We start from the raw sequence: 19102 nt of genomic DNA, 5'->3' as shown, positions 1-19102 counted from the left end.
ATTTAAAGATGTTTTTTTACTGTTTTGACTGCCTACCCGGAATTCCTATTTTCGAGTAGACAGTCGGGGGCAAGAAATCAAAAACAACATATTGTGTACCTTCTAAAAGTTTATTCTAACGAGACGAGAAGGATTGTTGCATCGTGAACATGAGGTTGTGAAAAGGCTATTTATCGCATTCCACGAGTGACTGGGGGCTACTAAAGATGGCCAACTGGGCTGGACCAAGGCACGGCACTGTAGGCACAGCCCAGGCATGAGGGTAGACGGGCTGGGCCGGCACGGCACGGCTAGCCAGGCCGTGCCTAGGCCAACACCTCGGCACGGCACGACCCGATTTAGACGGGCCAGCACAGGCACGGCCCAGGCATGGGCATGGCCCGCACCTGCCGCCTGCCCCTGCGCCGCCCGCCTCTGCCACGCGCCGCGTGCCTCCCCGCGCCGCCTGCCTCCCCGCGTTGCCGGTCTCCGCCCTGGCCTCGCAGCCCGCCCCTGCGCCGTCTCACCGCCCTGTCCTGCCCGCCCGCCTGCCCCGCCCCAGCGTCGCCTCACCGCCCCGGCCGCCAGCCCCGCCCCGCCTCGACCACTGGCCCCGCCACGCCCCGGCCGCCCGCCGGCCCCCGCTGCCCGATCGGGTCACCCCCGCCCCGCCGCTCGGCCACACCGCCCAGCGGCCCGGCACGGCCTGTCGTGCCGCAACCGTGCCCGGGCCTGCCTGGCATGGTACTGTGCTTCACGGGCCGTGCCGTGGGTCGAGGGTGCGGCACGTGGGCCGGTACGGCACGACCTATTACAGTATCTGGGCCTATCAGGCGGTGCCGAGCTGGGCTCATGCTGGGTCGACACGACTGGCCCATTTGGCCATCTTTGGGGGCTACAATGCCTCCCACTCAAGCAGACTGTAGGCTCTCTGACTAGTGATCAAAGCATCCTAAACTAATCGAAGGAAAAGGCCAAAAAGAAAATCATGATATGCTGTCAAAAGAGAACAACACGAAGTACTCCCATCAAGTAGGGAAAAAGTTTAAATTCCTGACTCAAACTAACAAAATTCGTGAAGTGTATTTACAAACTACAAGATAAAAGCAACAGAATTTTGCCAAGGGCAAGAAATCCATCGCGTCCATGAAGGCCTTGGCTACACCAGTCACTGTCTCAACCTGGTAGGCCGATGACTCTTCTGACTCATTCCCAAAACCTTCTAGGAGGATGTTTGTATTGAACTCCAGTTGATGGGTCTTCAAGATAGCCACCGTGTAGGCGAGTGTCAGCTTTGCACTCTATCGGGACTAGCTCAAAAGGTGTTCAGTGACCGTCTATAGGAACCCACTGAATGTCTCGACAAGCTTGGTGACTCGGGCAAGAGCCTAGGAGAATCCTCTCCACCAGTAGTTTCTATTTGGATCCCAACCCCGACAAGCGCTTCCTGGAAGACATCGAGCACTGTGACAAGCTATTAGTAGGCAGTTGACGTTTGGTCCCCTTCTTGGGTGACAACTTCTCAGGTTGTGGAGAGTTCTGCAGGGTGATATATTATGAAGACAAAAGTGAATAAGCAGCTTGTCGGGGTATTAGAGGCTCACCCTTCATCCGGTCCTCCAGCATGGCATCCATCTTCTCCTTCTCGGCCGTCACCCGAGAGACCTGTAGGCGCAGCTTAGTAGCCTCCTTTTGAAGCTCAGCAACTCAAACGGTGGCCTTCTTAGCATCGCAGCAGGTCTTGTCCAAGTGGTGCAAGGTAAACTTTAAAGAACGATAAGGTTAGTACCAGTCATTTTGCTAATTAAGTTTCTAATATACAGTTAGAATCTTACCGTGAAGAAGGCTATACTCCCAGGCTATATTGTGCAAGTAAGAACTTTAAACACCGAATCATATTGATGGCCTACCCGCCCTTCAAGCATTTCCCCCTAGGATGCATTCAGCGGAATCCTGTACTCCTTTCGTGGAAGGGCAATGACAACCTCAGTGCTAGCTACCTCTAGTTCCTGACTAGTAGCTACTGATGCTGGGGGTTCGACAGGCTTGCCGTCATCTCCTTCAAAGGAGAGAGGGGTTGGAGGTTGGGGAAGTTGGTGCTTGGGTACTATAAGCGATATTCCAACTAGCCTGCATGAGAGACAAATTGAAACCATGCACTCCATCAAGCATAAGAATAATTCTCATCATACCTGAGCCATTTCCTGGTCGTCAAAGGCTTCACTAGGACTAGAAGGGGCGCTAGTCTCTTGCTTCCTGATGCTAGTTGAGTAAAGGGAACACCGCCCAATGGGCTCACAAGGGGTGTTGTCTTTTGGCACTCTTGGGTGAAGCCTAAAAATGTACCCTATAGATTAAAGAACAAGCATGGCTGCAAAAGGATGGGGCAAATACTCAACTTACCAAAGTTGAGGCCGCAGTTGGAGTCAGCACAAGGTTGACGGGAGGAGAAAGAGCAGAAGCAGTCGGCGTTGGCAGCCGAACATCAGCTACCACCGAATATACTCCAGCAAAGTTGTCATCCTCCAACACCATGCCGCTGTCGAAGGGTGTGATCTGCAATGTGCCGATCCCACTCTCAATCGGACCCCTACTCCCCATGATAAGAACATCATCCGTGTCATCAGCTGGGGCTCCAACGTTCTCAGTCTCCGGATCGGGACCTCCACATCTGGGAAGCTGCCCAAATCAGCAATGGTCGTCACTGCAAGTACAACTACTTGGAAAGAAAAATAAGAATCGAGAAGTTTTTTGTAGTACTTACAGACATGATTCTTGCCTGAGCTTCGGGGTCCATCTATATGATGGAAGTTGGGACTTTCTTGCGGATGGAAGAAGGGATGGCTTCAAAAAGAACCCTGACCTTTCTATCTACATCCTCTGGTGAATACACTGCGAGAAAAACAATAGTCAATGCTAGTAGATTTTGCAGATCCCATAAAATGTGGCTACTCGGGATTGGGAAGTACCTATTTCACCTTCTCGGGCTGGATCCAATCCAACTGGGACCTGTCAAGCCCCGATAATCCTTGACTTCAGATGACTAAGCCAACGCTTGATGAAATCCGACGAAGGATGGTCATCATCGGCTCCTAGGTCTAGGCGGGCCTCGACAATGGTGGCAAGCCCCGATAAGGAAGTTCCTTTGGCTCAGGTTGGTAGTAGAACCAATTTTTGTGCCAACCCAACCAGGAGGACTTGGTAGAGAAGTCTATGTACTCCGTCGACTTGCCTTCTCGAAGCCGGAATTCGGCGTCGCCGGTGACCTTGTTTTGGAGCCTCTTTAGGACGTAGAAGTACCAAAAGAGGTCGAGGGATGGACAGAAGCCGAGAAAGGCTTCACACAGATGGACGAAGATGCTCAGCATGATGATGGAGTTGAGATTCAAATAGATGAACTCCAGGCCATAGAAGGCCAGCACCTCGAGGAAGAAGCTAGAAAGAGGGAAGCCGAAGCCGCAACTGAAGAACTAAAGGAAAACCACAGAGCTATGGATGTCTGGGCTCAGGATCATCTGACCCGCTGCCAGTGTGCAGGGGATCAAAACCTAGGGAGGAATCACCTCCTCGCTCTAGGCCTTCTCCAAAGCCTCCTTTGTAATCTCGAATTTCTGCCACTCTGGGATTGCGCTCTCCATCTCGTTGATGGAGGAGCTCTGCTTCTCGATCTTTTTCTTCCCATGGCGATAGAGAGATTGGGGGAAGAGGGTTTTTTGCGGGTTTCTAGAGTAGGTGTGCAAGGAGAGTGATGAGTGAGACGAAAGCAGTAAATGATGGAAGAATAGATGTTGAAGCAGGTCTCTATTTGCTGTTATACAGAGTCAGGGCTCCCAGAAATAGCGGTTCGACTGACGACGTGACATGATTCGATGCCATGATCTCCCTCTTTATTGTTCCATCGCATTTAATGTTAGGCGCATGCTGGCCAATTGGTGCCATACCCCGAGGAGTTCGGCACCTTGCACTACTACCGTAATCATGACACTATGGCATGAAAAGATTCTTGCCACTACCTGAAATATCCTCTGTGACGTTTCAATTTTCAAAATTCACCAGTGACAAAAAAAATCCTTCTAAAAGGTAAAGCTAACAGAAAACCTACTCAGAGTCATTTAGGGTTCCAAGTAGAAGATCAAAAAAATCCGGTTAGAAGCTTCATCCTAATCGAAATTCTGAGTCTACTTGTTAACACGATCAGACAAAAAGTTTATCTTTGTTGGCTATGTATTTGATCTATCAAAGCCTCATTTCACGTACTGATAAGGGCTTGATGATGAATAACGGATGGTTACCAGATCCGGGTACCCCAGAGTTTCCTATATTTCTCAGGGCATATCTTTATTTACGAGAATGGGATCCCTGGAAGAAGTAAAGCTACTCGTAGGTTCACAAGTTGTCCCATAAACGGGAAGATTTATCACTAAGAATAGGAAGGAGGAGTCCAGAAGACTTACGACACCCCATATATATACGGAACCAAGGGGCCTTGCGGAGGAACAGAAGCCCAAACAAGCCATTAGAGAGCACAACAAGCCAACAAAATCCAAGAAGGAAGTTGCCGACTTGGTTTAGATCCATGTAGGCTAGCTACACCCCCCTTGTAACAGGATGAGATCAACACAAGATAAACATAGCATAGAGTTATTATCCTCAGGGAAGTCCAAACCTGTCTAAAAACTCCTGTGTATTCCCCTTGTGATTCGTCTACTCAAAGCATTCCCAAATTCTTCAACAAATTCGTTAGGTCAGTGATTCACCAACCATCGATAGCTGGCACTTTCCGTGAAGATCATGAAAAAAGTTGTTAAAGAGTCTACAAATGGCATGCCGTCAATATCCAAAAAGCTTCTCAATGAACCCGTGATCGATCGGGTAGATTTTGGTGACGATTCAAGTGATGAGGTAAGTCAATTTATAGATCAATGCGTCAAAAATTACATCATCATGAACTTTGCTAAGGTTGGTCGACCCAAAATGGCATTGTACACCGTCTCAAAGTCAACTACATCGAATAGAATCTTTTTCATCTAGAAGTTTTTGTGCTTCCCAAAAGTAACAGGGAGCGATATCTTGATAATGGGAGTGGCTGAAGATCTGGGTACTATATCATGAAAGGTTTAAGTAATCAGCTTGATAGTAGATTGGGAGATCTGCATCCCTTCGAGTGCGCTTGAAAAGAGGATGTTCAGGGAACTCCCCCTATCGATAAGCACTCGGGTGACCCTACAATTATTGATCATAGGCTCGACCACTATCGGGAAGTTGCCTGGCCATACTAAGTTCTCAGGGCAATCATCTTTGCCAAAGGAGATGTTGACACTTGACTTCTTAACAGCATGCCGACTCTTGGGGATGGCAACTAGGACTTCTCGGGCCACCATTTTGTACTAACTCTTGGACTCATAGGAGGTAGAACCATCGAACATGTGGTCGATCGTCCTCTCGTCCGTCTAAAAGGACATTGGGTCTGAGTCATCTTCGCTCCTGCTGGAGCTGGAATCCCTACTCTGGATTGCGACCTATGTCTTCTTTTCTTTGGCCACTTTCTGTCTTGACCATCTTCTTCCAAAGGCGGGACTCATGGAGGCTATGGTTGTCGGTCTGATAGATATCACACCAAGGCATACCGTCTCGCTTGTCAGAGTCTGGTGTGAAGCTCTTGCCCTAGGAAGAATCGGGAAGCTTGTCGGGACGGATGTCTGGAAAATATGCAAAAACTTTATTAGATTTAGCTTTCTTGACCTTACCTCCCTTGGTATTCTTCTTGAGCTTGCTCTTGACCTTGTCGCCATTGAGCCTGGGTTGAGGATGTTTGATGCCCTAGGTCTTCTCCTTGATGAAGAGGAGGGCGTCATTGGCCCTTGCAGACTTGTCTCGTGCAAGGTTTCATTTTTCATCTGCTCGCAATGGTGGAGATCATTTTTTGTGCTGATGCGCTTGTAAGTACCCTGAAAGTTAGCTCAGAACACGTCGCAAAGCTGCTCCCATGAGTAGATTCTCCCTGGTGATAGATTGTTCAATCATGTTTTGGCTGCTCCTTTAAGGGTTGTGGGGAGGTAATTTGCCATTACCTTCTCATCCCTGCAAGCCGCCTAGATGGTCATGGTATAGATCTGAAGGAACTCAACAGGGTTAGTGCTCCCGTTGTACTTCTCGATCAACCTGGGGTGCAACCTCGTCGGCCACTTTACATTATGTAGATCTGGAGAGAAGGCCAGACACCCGTTGATGGTGCCCCACCTAGTTTCGGTAGCCTTAGGAGTTTTTTCCACGGGGGTCGAGGATCGGCCCCGACTTGTACAATGTTGGGACGTCCCCCAATCGGATTGCCAAGTTATGGACGATGCCTCCTTAGGGGTCCTCGGGCGCCTCCATCGGCTTTCAATGACCTCGCGCAAATCATTAATAGGGTGATTTTTTACTAGTGAAGATCAACGTCGGTTATTTGCCCAGTTGCCATCCTGGGAAGCCTTGTTCTGGGGTTATGCCTCTTTGATTCCGATGCATCCCATGATGTGGGATTGTGAGATTTGTCCCGGTTGGCGTTGTTTCTGGCTAGGGCCTGATGGGAACTTTCAGCTTGGATAATGACCTCTTTCATCAAGTTGATCGCTGAGGTCATCCAGTCCTTGTCGGACGGGGTCGTCAGATCTGTAGTCGATGAATGCATGAGGGCCTCTTGCAGAAAGAGGATCCTCTTGGCAGTCATAGATCTGAAGTGCTCAGCCCCCTGCTGATAGTTGGGAGATGGTAAAATCGGTGCTCCATTAGGGTTCAGGTTTTGGGTTGGCATGTTCAGCTGGCTATCACCTATACCCGAAGTGGGAGGATCCTACATGTTTGCTGATTCGTTGTCATGATTACCCAGACCATCACCCCCGTCTCCGATAGCAAAGACTTCTCTGGGTAACTTCCACTAGAGGAAGCGTCCAAATCCATCATGGATTTTTCATTGGATTGCTTCGAAATAGTTTCTTGACAATCCATGTTGTCGGAGTTTGTGGGGGAGGATCCTAGCTTGTGGTGAATAGGGCATTCACTATTGTCTTGGCAGCTAAGTGGTTTGAACTCGATGTCGTAATCCTTGACGCACTAATCCATAAATTGATTTACCTCGTTGTTGGAGTTGTCGCTGGAGAGTTTCTCATCGAAGTTCACATGATCAATCACTAGTTCGTTGATAGGAGGGGTAAAAAGTTGTCATAGAACCCCTCATCCGAAGAACCAACCCTCGGTATCGATTTAGTCGACAGCATGGTTTGCATAGAATCTTCAATGCCTATTGTCATGATACCCACGGTCGACACTAGCTGTCGACGATTAGTGAACCGCTGATCTTACAAACGTATAGAACAAACAGGGGATGCTTCGAGTAGACGAATTACAGGAACATAGAGGGATTTTTATATAGGTTTGAGTCTCTCTTAGGATAATAACCCTATGTTATATTTGTCTTATATTGAATAGAGCCTGTTATAAGGGGATGAATAGCCTAGATGGATCTAAACCTAGTCGGCGACTTCCCTACTCAGCTTGCTCTGCCTGCAATAGCTTGTGTGACTTCTAATGGCTTGTGTCTCTCAATCGCTTGTCCTCCGCAGGGGCCCCAAGCTTCGTATATATATAGAGGCGTCGTACATCCTTTGAAATCTCGCTTTCTATTCTTGGAGATAAACTTACTTGTTTACAAGATATCTTGAGCTCCTATGGATGGTTTTCTTTCATCTAAGTATCTACTTCCCGAAGATAAGAGATACATTCTGAGAATTACGAAAAACCTTGGAATACCGGACATGGTAGTTATCGAGCAGTCATCGTCACATATCTTATGAGTTGTTGGAAGTTGAACTAGTATGAAAGTTGAACATAAGTTGTTACTAATTTTTAGGTGTGTAATAGTAGACGCACTCGCTAGTGCATGAGTGTGTTAAGTATGTGTATTTGTACTTGTAGCGGTGTGCTGTGTGTGACGTCCTTGTAATAGTTCATTTTAATTTTAGAAAAACTGCCTCAGTACTTCCGTAATGCTAGCTAACACCAAGCTAATGGCCTTGGTCCGGGAATCTTCAACATTTAGATCAAATTTAATACTAAATCTTGAGTATTTGGATAAAAAAAAAACTCTTTCCATAGAGGCCCTAAGTTGGATGCCTCCAGGCTACAACCGTGAGATCCTTGGTATTTAGTGATCACTTATTACCATGACAACCTTTTGGAATTACTATATCCAGGAGAGACATCTGAACCTTGCCTAGGAGTAGTGAAATTCAATTACTTCTAGAAGAAAAATAGCAATTTTATTATCAGCAAAACTTACGTACTAATGCCAAACACCTGTGAAATCTAACTAGAAATTTGCATGCATGTGCATACGCACCATTTTGAATCATTACGAGCCATGTGTCGTTGTACTTTGCTAGAGGTAACAATGAAGCTAGGGTTTTCCCAAGATCTGGTTCTCCTCTATAAATACCCACGTACCCACCTCACTCAGCTTATTCCCAATCCAGTTGCACCAGCACTCTCCTAGCCCTGCAGTGTGGAAGCACTCCCTGCACCGTTGGGTTTTTCAGACGCCATGGCATCTCAGGCCTTCCTCGTGGCCCTCAACCTGATCCTCTTCACGGTGGCTAACGCCTGCGGCAGCACGTGCCCGACGCCAACCCCACCGACTCCGACACCGCCGTCACCGTCCTACGACAAGTGCCCCAAGAACGCGCTCAAGCTAGCCGCTTGCGCCAACGTGCTGGGCCTCGTCAGCGCCGAGGTCGGCAAGCCGCCCGCCGAGCCGTGCTGCAGCGTCCTCGGTGGCCTCGCTGACCTCGAGGCCGCCGTCTGCCTCTGCACCGCCATCAAGGCCAGCGTGCTCGGAATCACCCTCGACATCCCTGTCAAGCTCAGCCTCATTGTCAACTACTGTGGCAAGAACCTCCCCAGTGGCTTCATATGTGCTTGATAGCTACGTGACTACCTGGTCACTTACTCACGCACGAATATATGTTTCATTCGTGAGTGCATGCCGCATGCGTGCGTTGGTTTTCTCCAACTTTTTTTTTTGTCTGCTTGCTTTGTCAGTCTGTTGGTTCTGAATGTAGAACTGCGGACGATCCAGATCAATAAATTAAGTGTGTGAGTCAACTGTATGTGTTTCATCTCTTTCTTTTTCTCTGATAATATGGCTGTGAATGGAGATTTTCTTCTCCAAGGTCCTAGCTAGGAACTGCATGCAATGCACTTTTAGGTTTTATGCGGTGTTTATTTCATTGTTGTTATTGCTTGTACTCTTGATTCTATGGATTTTTTTTAGCTCTTTTACGGTGGTCATATTATTTATAGGCAGGAGTTAGTATAAATTTAATCTAATTATCTATGTGATTGGATATTTTTATAATTATGACATTAGTGTTAATATTTACCCACCATACTATTGAAAGGCACTACAATCTTTTTTTTACACCTAAACCCTAAATAATCGTTCAACCAAATAATCAGCATTCAGGCTAGTTTAAACATTAAACCTATGAATTTGCACGATATAACTACCATACTATTTCTTTATTTCCCAAAAAATATCCTTATACTACATATACACCTTTCATATACTACTCACACTACCTCTAAATAATGGGTAGTATTGTAAACAATCTAGACCATCCGATTTAAAAAATAGATGGCTCAAATTCTTCCGAGACCACCGTTTTTTTTAGGTACTTGATTGTATGGATTGTATGCACTGCAAACAAGAAAATTGTATTACCTAGAAGAGCCAGTGAGGCTGAAGCCTCGATATTTCATCCGAGCCAGCTCTCCCGCTCTAGCCGCCCAGTCCTGCACCTGCAGAGTTGGCCCCTCCGGAGTTGAGATCCCGTGACCGCGTGCGGCCGTGCGGGCTCCCCTTTCGAGCAGGGGGTGCGTGGGCGCGAGCAGAAAAAGATTCACCTGCTGCTACGTGTTTGTGGTGCCACGCGGGTCCGATGGCTGCCCGCAGCGGCCACAGAGTCCGCAGGGCAGACAGGCATGTGGATGTGATCCAGCGATCGGATGGTCGGATCCGCGGTTCCGCACGGTGTTTTCTCGTCTTTCTTGCGCCCGTGACCGGCTCGGTCCCGCACGTACGTCAACGCTCGTCTCGTCCGCACTCGGTTTATATATTTTGCTGTAAACTTAGTCTATAATGTTGCCGTGTTCGTTTGGCTAGATTACGTTATTTAGCTAGGTTAATTAAGAGTTGGAAAACAAAGCTCGCGAGGGTTAACATCATTCCTGAATCGACTCGAGCAGGCTAGATGCCGTGCTCTTGGGTGCTCTGTGCAGCATATTGGAAGAACTCCGCATCGGCATTACCCTCGTGCTCGTGCTCGTGCGAACCGGCGGCCGGCCAGCCATGGCATGCACGGCGCAGGTCGCAACGACGATGAGATAACCAAATCCAGCGACGAGCGGCCGACCGCCAATATGATGCACAGAGCACCCAAGGGCATCAGGGGAAAAAACCCTGCTCGAGTCGATTCAGGAATGATGTTAACCCTCGCGGGCTTTGTTTTCCAACTCTTAATTAACCTAGCTAAATAACGTAATCTAGCCAAACGAACACGGCAACATTATAGACTAAGTTTACAGCAAAATATATAAACCGAGTGTCTTTTTTCGAGAACAATTGTGCATAAATTGCAAATACAGGCTAGACATTTCCAATGCCAAATAAAAGCCTCATGTTTTTTTACAACTCGTAGGCACACAGTAAAGATGGCAATTTTCCCTATCAATATGGGATCCACCCTGAATAGAACAGAGACGAGCGAGTTCCTCCCTCCTCCCCAGGCTCACGGGGTAGGGCGCCAATTCTAGGATGGGGCGGGGATAGAGTTTTCCCCATGAGGCTCCATGGGGCCCTGAGTTCGCCGCTCGTCACGCTGGTTGTCGTACTTGCTCGCTGTGGGTCGAGGGTTTGCTGGAGTTCGGGGATCCGATGGGATCGAGGATGGGGCAAGTTCTTATCCTGATACGGTTTTCAGGGTCAGGGTGGGGCTCCACGTTCGGGGCAATCTCTAACACACATACTCGCACTATTATACGTATATACTCATACAATATCTACTAAAGATTGAAGATGTTAAACTTGAAGATTGACGAAATCATTATAGACACCTCGCTGTCGACGAATACATCATCATCTACTACTTAAAAGAAGATTTCACCTTAACCACATTCACTAACCTTAGGCATGGTTCTCTCGTGTTTTTCTTTTCGGGAGAGAGAAGAAGCATATGGTGCCACCATAGAATCAGAAGATGGCGATAGGATAGCACTCCTCTTATGTTCTTTTTCATTTCTTGTTGTTCACTTTTTGCGTTCCTCAATATGCGCTTTTGACTACAATTTTAATGTGTATTAATGAACTTATACCTTTATGAAAATTTTAAAATAAATATATGTATACAATATTTATATAATCCTCATGAGAGATCTAAACTTATTAATGGTCAAACTTTGAAAACTTTTGACGCCACGGATTTTATGACGACAAAGGAAAAGAAAATTAAGAACAGAGGGAGTATAGGCCAAGTTGGACTGAATTTTGCAATTGGGCCAAGACTTTATCAGGCTTTAATTGGGCCCAGACAGATGCTGATTTGACAAGTTCTAGAGACTGGCTTCGTTTTGGAGTCAAACCGCAACTAAGCCAATTACCAGGGAGACAACGAGAGACTCGCCTCCGACGACGGCAGGCGTGGCGAGAATGGGCGCCGCGGCAGCCGATCTCGAGGCGCGGCAGCTCCGCGTCCTCGGCCGGATCGCCGATCTCGAGCTGGCCGCTCAGCAGCGCCGCCTATGGGCGCTCTGTCCCCGCGCCCTCGGACACCGAGGCGGACGCGGGGGCCACCGAGGCACGGCTGTCGGCCCTCCTGGCCTCGCGCGGCGTGCGCGACTTCGCCTTCCGGCGCGTGCCCGCCGACTACTACGACCGCCCCCTCGAGGAGCGCTGGGGACTCCTCCGCGCCGACTCGGTCGCTCAGCTCTGCAAGAGCACTGTCTTGGTACGGGTCGTTCCCTTCCCTTCCCGTGCGGGCTTTTCGTCGAACACTTGGCCTTCCTAACGTGTCAGGTAGACTATCGTTACATTGCTGCGGCATTTGTCGAACTTTTGGTGTGCACATGCTGTTGGTTGATTTAGAGTAGCAATAGGTTGTTAGTAGTATGTGGAGTATGAAGGAAATAGCGTCCAGGCTAATTGCTTTTGGATTGTTAAATGCGATATGATTTGTAGTAAATGCTAGCAATATATTTTTAGGCAGCAGTAATACTAGATTAGGGTCAAAATTTGTATGACGTATAAGCAAAAGACTGTTGTTATCTTCTATGGTTTGTCTGTATAACGGTCTGCTCAATCACTATATGATCATACCAATATGTTGAGGGAAGTGCTGTTCTTTTTTACTTGTTGAAGGAAGAACCGCTCTGATTTCGAGTTGTTAGGTACAGATCGAAATGCTACAATGCTATTAGCTGTATGTAGGATGATTTATTGATAGATAACTGTTGTCATTAACCTTGGTCCTTGAACTAGAGTAACTATCCGATGTTCAAATAATTGCTCTGAATTTGTAGTATGAGCTAGTATTGTGGGCACAATTTCCTTAATTAATTTGTGGCTGAGTAAAGGTCCGGACTTGTACTAGTTGCTGGCATGGCATTGTAGGAAAGTGCTTGCTGGAGAGCTAGTGGTAGTGGAAGAATGGTCTCCTGTTGAAGATTACAAGAAATGAGCTATCTGCTGTTTCTCATGAGTCAATTGCAGATAGGCAGCAAAGTTTGTTGTATGTAAGTTGGTGAAGATATAAGCTAATCTATCATGAGCTATGACAAGTTGGCCATAAAATGTTGTTGCGTCAGTTCTTGCTTAGCAGATGCTCATTACCAGGTTTATCAGAAGCAGTTATTATTTTTCATAGTAACTAGCATTGTCTATTATATCACCGAATTCTGTATAGGAAATATCGCATGGTGTTACCCCTTCATTTTTGGTGGAAGAAGTTTTTTTGCTAATTTGTTGATAATGATTCATTGGCATGGCCTAGATTTGTGTTTCAGAAACATTGTACTAGTAAATTGGGTTGTTAATTCTGTAATATTCAAAGGAGGAAGTATATTCCACATACTTTTAGGTGATCTCAGATGAAGGTTTATATCTCTTAGCTATTGTAATACAACTATTGAAAGATGAGGCTCATCGTTGGCGGGCAAAGAAAGACATAAGGATGAGTCAACTTGGTTGTGCTTTACGGGATTTTATTTTTCAGAATTTTTGCCCCCTTAAATATGTATGCAACATACCAAGTGAAGTTTTGAATTGCATCAGGATTATTTAAATTCTACTCACTTATTTGAGAATTAGATATGCAATCTGAACTGAAGTTCACTGCCTATCAGCTTTAACTGGTGTAGGAAACTAGGAATGCTTAAACATAGAATACACTTATATCTTGGGAGGGACAGGTGATGTTTTACCTTCTTAGGCATAGAAGTATAGATCTTCAGTTTCATGCTCATGCCTTAAAAGCCAAGAATAATTAAAATCTTTAACAATTATTTGTGATTTTGAAGTATATCCATCTTTTCTTAGGTGAACACCCAAGCTGCTGCAGATGTTGTTGACTGTAGCAATCCAAATAATTCTAAATATTATGTCGTTGTTGTTCAGGTAAGCTTTAAGGTGTCAGTGCACTGTCTTCAAATTAAATTCACTATATTTATTTTGAGAAAATGTATATCCTTGCAGTATATGGCACACACGGCTTAAAGCTGAAAACATCAAAAACTTCCTCTATGAACTAAACGAGAAGCAAATTCCCAAAAAGAGATTTAACAGTAAGATTATTTACAATGTACTTAAGGTTTTATTTTTATTTATTGTATTCTGATATGTGTATGGTGCTCCATCAGGCTTTATTAGACCTGTAGTACATATTAGATTATCCCCCCCCCTCCTCAGAATTATTAGACTTAGGCTGTGTTTGTTTGCTGCTTCTGAAACTGCTTCTGCTACTGGCAGAAGCCAGAAGCCAGAACAAACGAGGTTTTGGAGAAGCCAGAAGCCTGTTTCTGAGGAAAATGAACTAAAGCTGAGAAGCTCGCTGAGATGTGCTTCTCTGAGAAGCTATGTGCTGAGAAGCCAAAAATTTATTGTAGAAGCCAACAACCTATTTCCAAAAGCAGCTTTCCAGACAAGCTAAAAGCACAGCTTTTCAGAAAAGCTCAAAAGCAGAAGCTCAAACAAACACGGCCTTAAGATAGATTAAATAGAGTGCATTGACATGGTCTATCTCATTTCCGATGATGTACTGCAACATATTACTTCCTGTGTTTGACGGTCTCCATATAGAGCGCCTCTGTTCATATACTGGGAGTTCTATACTTCTATTAAACATTATTTCCTAGGCCTACTATTGCTGTCATCTGAAAGCATCATTGCTGTTTACTTTTGTTTGATGCAGTGAGGTTGGCACCAGAAGAGGAGTCACACAAGCTTACTGGCTTTGTGCACAATGCTGTCACATCACATTGGAATGGAAACAAATGTACCGGTAATTTAAATTTCTGGTTGACAGCTTTTGAAGGATGTACATTGTGAAGATCCTGTCTTAAGGTTTAAATAAAAATTGAACTATTTATATGTGACGAACTGTGTATCATGCGCATCAGTATGTGACATTCTGTACTAAATATGTTCTTGAGCTTTTGCAGTCCTACCCCTGTTGCATAAATGTAATGAATGGTAGCACTAGCCAATATATAGATGGTTTGAACTCTCAACTATGAGTTTGGAGAAAACATCTTGTCTAGTTGCTGCTTTGATAAATTACTTTGTAGACTTGCTCAAAATATTGGTCCTATACTCCTATGAGTGAACGTACAAAGTTAGCAATGTACCTGATACAAAGAATTTCCTCCTCAGGTTATCATAGATGAAGCTATCACCAAGTTGGATGAGGATTTCTTCTGTCTGGGTGATGGAGAAGTTGACCTCAAGCTTGGGATGCGAACCTCACAATTCCTAAATGCCTTTAGTCCGTTTGTGGTGAAATGTAGTTGATGACGAGGCATGAGAAGCTTCGGAGCCTGGATCAGCGGATCAGCACATCACCAGGGAGGTTCACCACAAATTGATTTTGCTTGGATCTGGGGTTAGGATGTCTGTCTTTTCTGAAGCAGGCTTATTCCCTTCAATTGCTCGTCTCACATTGTTTACAGCTGATTGTTGGTAAGATAGATGTGGTGGAGGGGACATTCTTGGGAAGATTGAGATAATTGCCACAATTAGGCATATACTAATAACCTTTGTAGTTAGTGCCCAGTATTTACATCGGTTACTCCTGTGTACACTAGAGAAGTTACATGGGTTACTCATTAGATATTTATCAGCAGTAACCCATTAATTCTCTAAATTTGTCATTGGGGAGATATCAAGTTTAGTCACTCTTGTGGGTGCAATCGTTTAATCACTTTATGTCACTGAATCAAAATATGAAAAGCTCTCCCAAGAATAGCCCTCCGATCCCCTGCTACTGAGGTTGTCTCTTTCGGCCTTCTCTGGTGGTAACGTTGCTACTGACGTGAGGTGTGGTTGGCTTTGGCGCGGTCCTCTCCGGTAAGGCCGTGAGGTTAGTCTTTTGCTTCCTTGTGTTGGGATTTTGTTCCAGGTTGCTGGCGGTAAGCCAATAGCTGCGGATGCATCTCTGGGTCATCTCCTTTGTTGTGGGTGGTGGCGTTAGTCTCTCTTCCTCTATCTTCGCTGGCGAGCGGGCAATTGATGTTCTTTCAGAGCACTAGATGCGTTCTGCTGGATATCCACGGTGTTGGTTCATGCGGCGATTTTCAAGGTTTGGAGCCTTTTATCGGCTTGGGTAGGTGGATCAAGCTTTGGCTGTGGCGTCTCTGCACGGCAACAACAACTGGAGTTCCTGAAGAAGATGACCCTGTGGTGCTTCAATGTCTTTTTTTGAATTTGATGGGCTTTCTTGCAAAATGTTCTTACGGGAGAATGGGTTGCAATGGATCTTCTTGTAATTTCAACCTTCTCCAGGATCTGTTCTGTAAAACCAGGGGTGTAAGCACTGTCCTTTTAAACTAATATATAACCTGGGCTTCCAGCCCCTTCCACAAAAAAAATAAAAAAATCAAAAATCAAAAAAATCAAAATATGAAAAAAAAATCCCCCATCAAGATGTACGTCTCAATTTGCTCTCTCTATATAGGGAATTTCAAATTCGATTTCATTATGTGTTAAAAGTACTAAAAATGGAAATTTTCTGACAAATGAGAATTAAACGAAAAAAGGACAATGTTAGGGTACGTTTGGATGACTGTCAAACGTTGCCACACCTACTTGTGGCGAAGTGTTGCCACACATTTTGTCGTCAAAAGTCAAACAAAGTCTGGCTAAAGAATTTGTCTATGACGAATGGATCTAAGTGCCACATTTGATCAAATTTGCCGAACTTTTGTTTGGCAAAGCCAATTAGGCCCTTACTATCATAGCAATGCAAACTCATCGTTTCTTTTGTCTACTCACACATTTTGAGTTTGAAACTGAAATTTAAAAGGTCTTATAAAACACTCCGATGAAATTTGTTCATGTTGATTGCTTTGGATATGTTGCTTTTTGTCATTTGCTAATAATCCATAAGCTATGATAAATCTGGCAAATCATTCTCAGGAGACTCGATAAACACCATTTTTATTGCTGTTCTCCTGTCATGTGTTTACCAATAGGAACCATACATTTTGCACGCGATGAGTGTTTGCCTATACCGAATTAGTTTGCCATGGAGCAGCCTAACGGCTTGCGCCACAACTCCATGTAAGAGGGAGACGCAAGAAACATGAGCCGTTATAATCAGCAGTTCGGCACTGATGATCAAGATTCAAGCAGCATGCACGTACACTTCATTCTGATCATTCAAACACCCAACTCGATCTTCCTATACAACAACACAAGAAGTGCTAAAGGCGAGAGAGAGATCAGGAACCTACTGCTGATCACATATGCATCAAAGTTAGCTAGGATCTCCCAACATTAATTTATTCAAAAATCGACCAGTACATGGAAAGAGGCCTGAGAGGGTAGATCAAACCGTGGTTGTTGCTTGGCGTTGCTACCTGTTATGAACAGCCGGTGCTGGGTGTGCATCTAGGTAGTCCATGGCAACTAGAGTTTCTGCGGCGTACGCGGTGGTCGCGTTCGTTCCTACTTGCTCGCTGTTCGATTCAGCTCCTAGCATCGACCGCTCTCGTGTGCCCGACCTCGCCTACACAAGAAGATATAAAAAGGTTTTTTACAAGACTCTCGCAAATGCTGTGCAATGCCTGTCACTATGCTACGTATGTTGAAAATGCGTACATGCATACCTTAATTTCTTCAAATCTCTTTCTCAAAGAACCACGAGAAGAATCACCTGCAAATTACATGACCAGTCTATGAATGATTAATAACTAAGGTGGCTGCAGGTCTCTGCGTGCATTACCGATGGGCAATAATCTAACGATACAGGGTTCGTTTGCATGTTTCGTTCGATCTATCAAAATGTTTACAGCTAACAAGCACTCAGTCAATATAATACAAGAGATATCTATCTAGCTAGTGAGGTATATTCAATGCGGATCCTTCCTATCAAAGCATGCACACACAGATGAATGTCTACTAGAGGGCAAGAAGAAGAAATATAAAAGAGGTAACTGCATTGACGGTCACAGTGATACATGACATCATCTCATCGGTTATGACATGGCGTATGGGTTCTAGGTTGAGCGTAATCCAGATGAATTCCCTGATCATCCTCATGCTCACGACGAGGAAGCTGTTTCAAAACCCTAACGTCATGTTTAATATTTCCAACTCCACCTGATGATGATGCCACTTCCTTCTTCACCTCAACCATCACTTCCTTTCCCATTGATACAGCGTCGGTGTTGCCTCCAACTCGAACCACCACTGAGGATCTCATCTTCTCCTTGGTGGCACAAAACTCCATCACATCCTGCAGAACAGAGAGCAGCAAAGGAAAGTTAGGAAAAAGTTCCTCTTGACAGAATAATGCTAGTTAATTTAAGCATGATTTAATTAGAATGTGAATATGATTACCTTGGGTGGTGAGGAAGGCAGAGGCAGCTTGCTTGAGTGCTTATTACCATGAACGCGGAGATGCCGAGCTTCGCAAAAGGTAATGTAGAGAGTGAAGATGAAAGCAACCAGGAGGATGGTGGTAGCGGTGTTGAGCTTTAGCTGCCCCTTGAGAGGCAGGCAGGGAGAGCTTAGGCTAAACATGGAGTGGTGTGGTTGCTTGTAGTGATCTCTTGGAAGACATTGATATGTATCAGAAGAGGACATGAAAGGAGGCACGAGAAGGATGAAAGAGAGAGGGTCCATAATTAGCTAGATCGGTTTGACGTTTCCATTGGGTTAAATATATAAAAGTACAGAATGTATTGGGGTGATTTTAGAAATATAATAAAGAAATGTACTGGGGTGTACTTCGAAGAGGGTTCTTCTTCTTCTTCATGTCAAGTGGCAAAACATGCACCTAGCCAAATCTTTATTCTGCATCTGCAACCTCTGTTTTCGCAACTCGTTTGTATAATCTATAAGACCTTACTTTGTGTTTCAACCGAGGCCTGTGATTAACAGAGGAACTTGAGATTAGTGCATCAAAAGTAAGCAGGGTCAGTGCGAAGGATTACCATCCTTGATAGCAAGAAAAGAAAGTGTATTCCACACCAGTCTCTGGTGTACAAAAATCTCATCGATCGGCAAACACTGGGGCATGAGAACCGAGGCAGAGCTATATACTCAACCGCACATGAATGTCTCGATCGCTGTTGTACATAGGTTTTGTATGTGGGCAACTCGTCTCGATCGTCATGCGCGTTGCAATTATTGCATGCAGTGCGATCCACTGTTTCAGCAAGCTTAGATCTGGTCCGTATCATTGAACTGATTAACCGATCGCAGTTTTTATTGCATCGATGTGACCAAGTTGGCATTCTTAAGCTGCTGCACTTCACCAGTATTTTTTTTTTCGTTGCTCGTTTCTTCTGTTGCAGAGTAGCTTCAGTTAAAAAAACC

General features: G+C 45.3%; 2 protein-coding genes and 1 pseudogene across 2 annotated transcripts; 2 read left to right on the top strand and 1 right to left on the bottom strand.

Moving 5' to 3' along the window:
• Positions 1–8492: 8492 nt before the first annotated feature.
• Positions 8493–9237, top strand: LOC133917637 (14 kDa proline-rich protein DC2.15-like). The gene has a single exon (XM_062361516.1). The coding sequence runs from the start codon at positions 8558–8560 to the stop codon at positions 8933–8935; it is 378 nt and encodes a 125-aa protein (XP_062217500.1). The 5' UTR covers positions 8493–8557; the 3' UTR covers positions 8936–9237.
• Positions 9238–11654: 2417 nt separating this feature from the next.
• On the top strand, positions 11655–16129 carry LOC133919464 (uncharacterized; annotated as a pseudogene).
• Positions 16130–17720: 1591 nt separating this feature from the next.
• LOC133917636 (uncharacterized) lies at positions 17721–18361 on the bottom strand. Its single transcript, XM_062361515.1, has 2 exons — positions 18122–18361; positions 17721–18017 (listed from the first exon to the last, which is right to left on the bottom strand). Exons 1-2 carry the CDS (start codon positions 18302–18304, stop codon positions 17751–17753), a joined length of 450 nt encoding a protein of 149 aa, XP_062217499.1. The 5' UTR covers positions 18305–18361; the 3' UTR covers positions 17721–17750.
• Between the last annotated feature and the right edge of the window lie 741 nt (positions 18362–19102).

The sequence above is a fragment of the Phragmites australis genome, chromosome 5 (assembly GCF_958298935.1).
Source record: "Phragmites australis chromosome 5, lpPhrAust1.1, whole genome shotgun sequence".
NCBI lineage: Eukaryota > Viridiplantae > Streptophyta > Magnoliopsida > Poales > Poaceae > Phragmites > Phragmites australis.
This window is presented reverse-complemented; position numbering and strand designations above follow the sequence as displayed.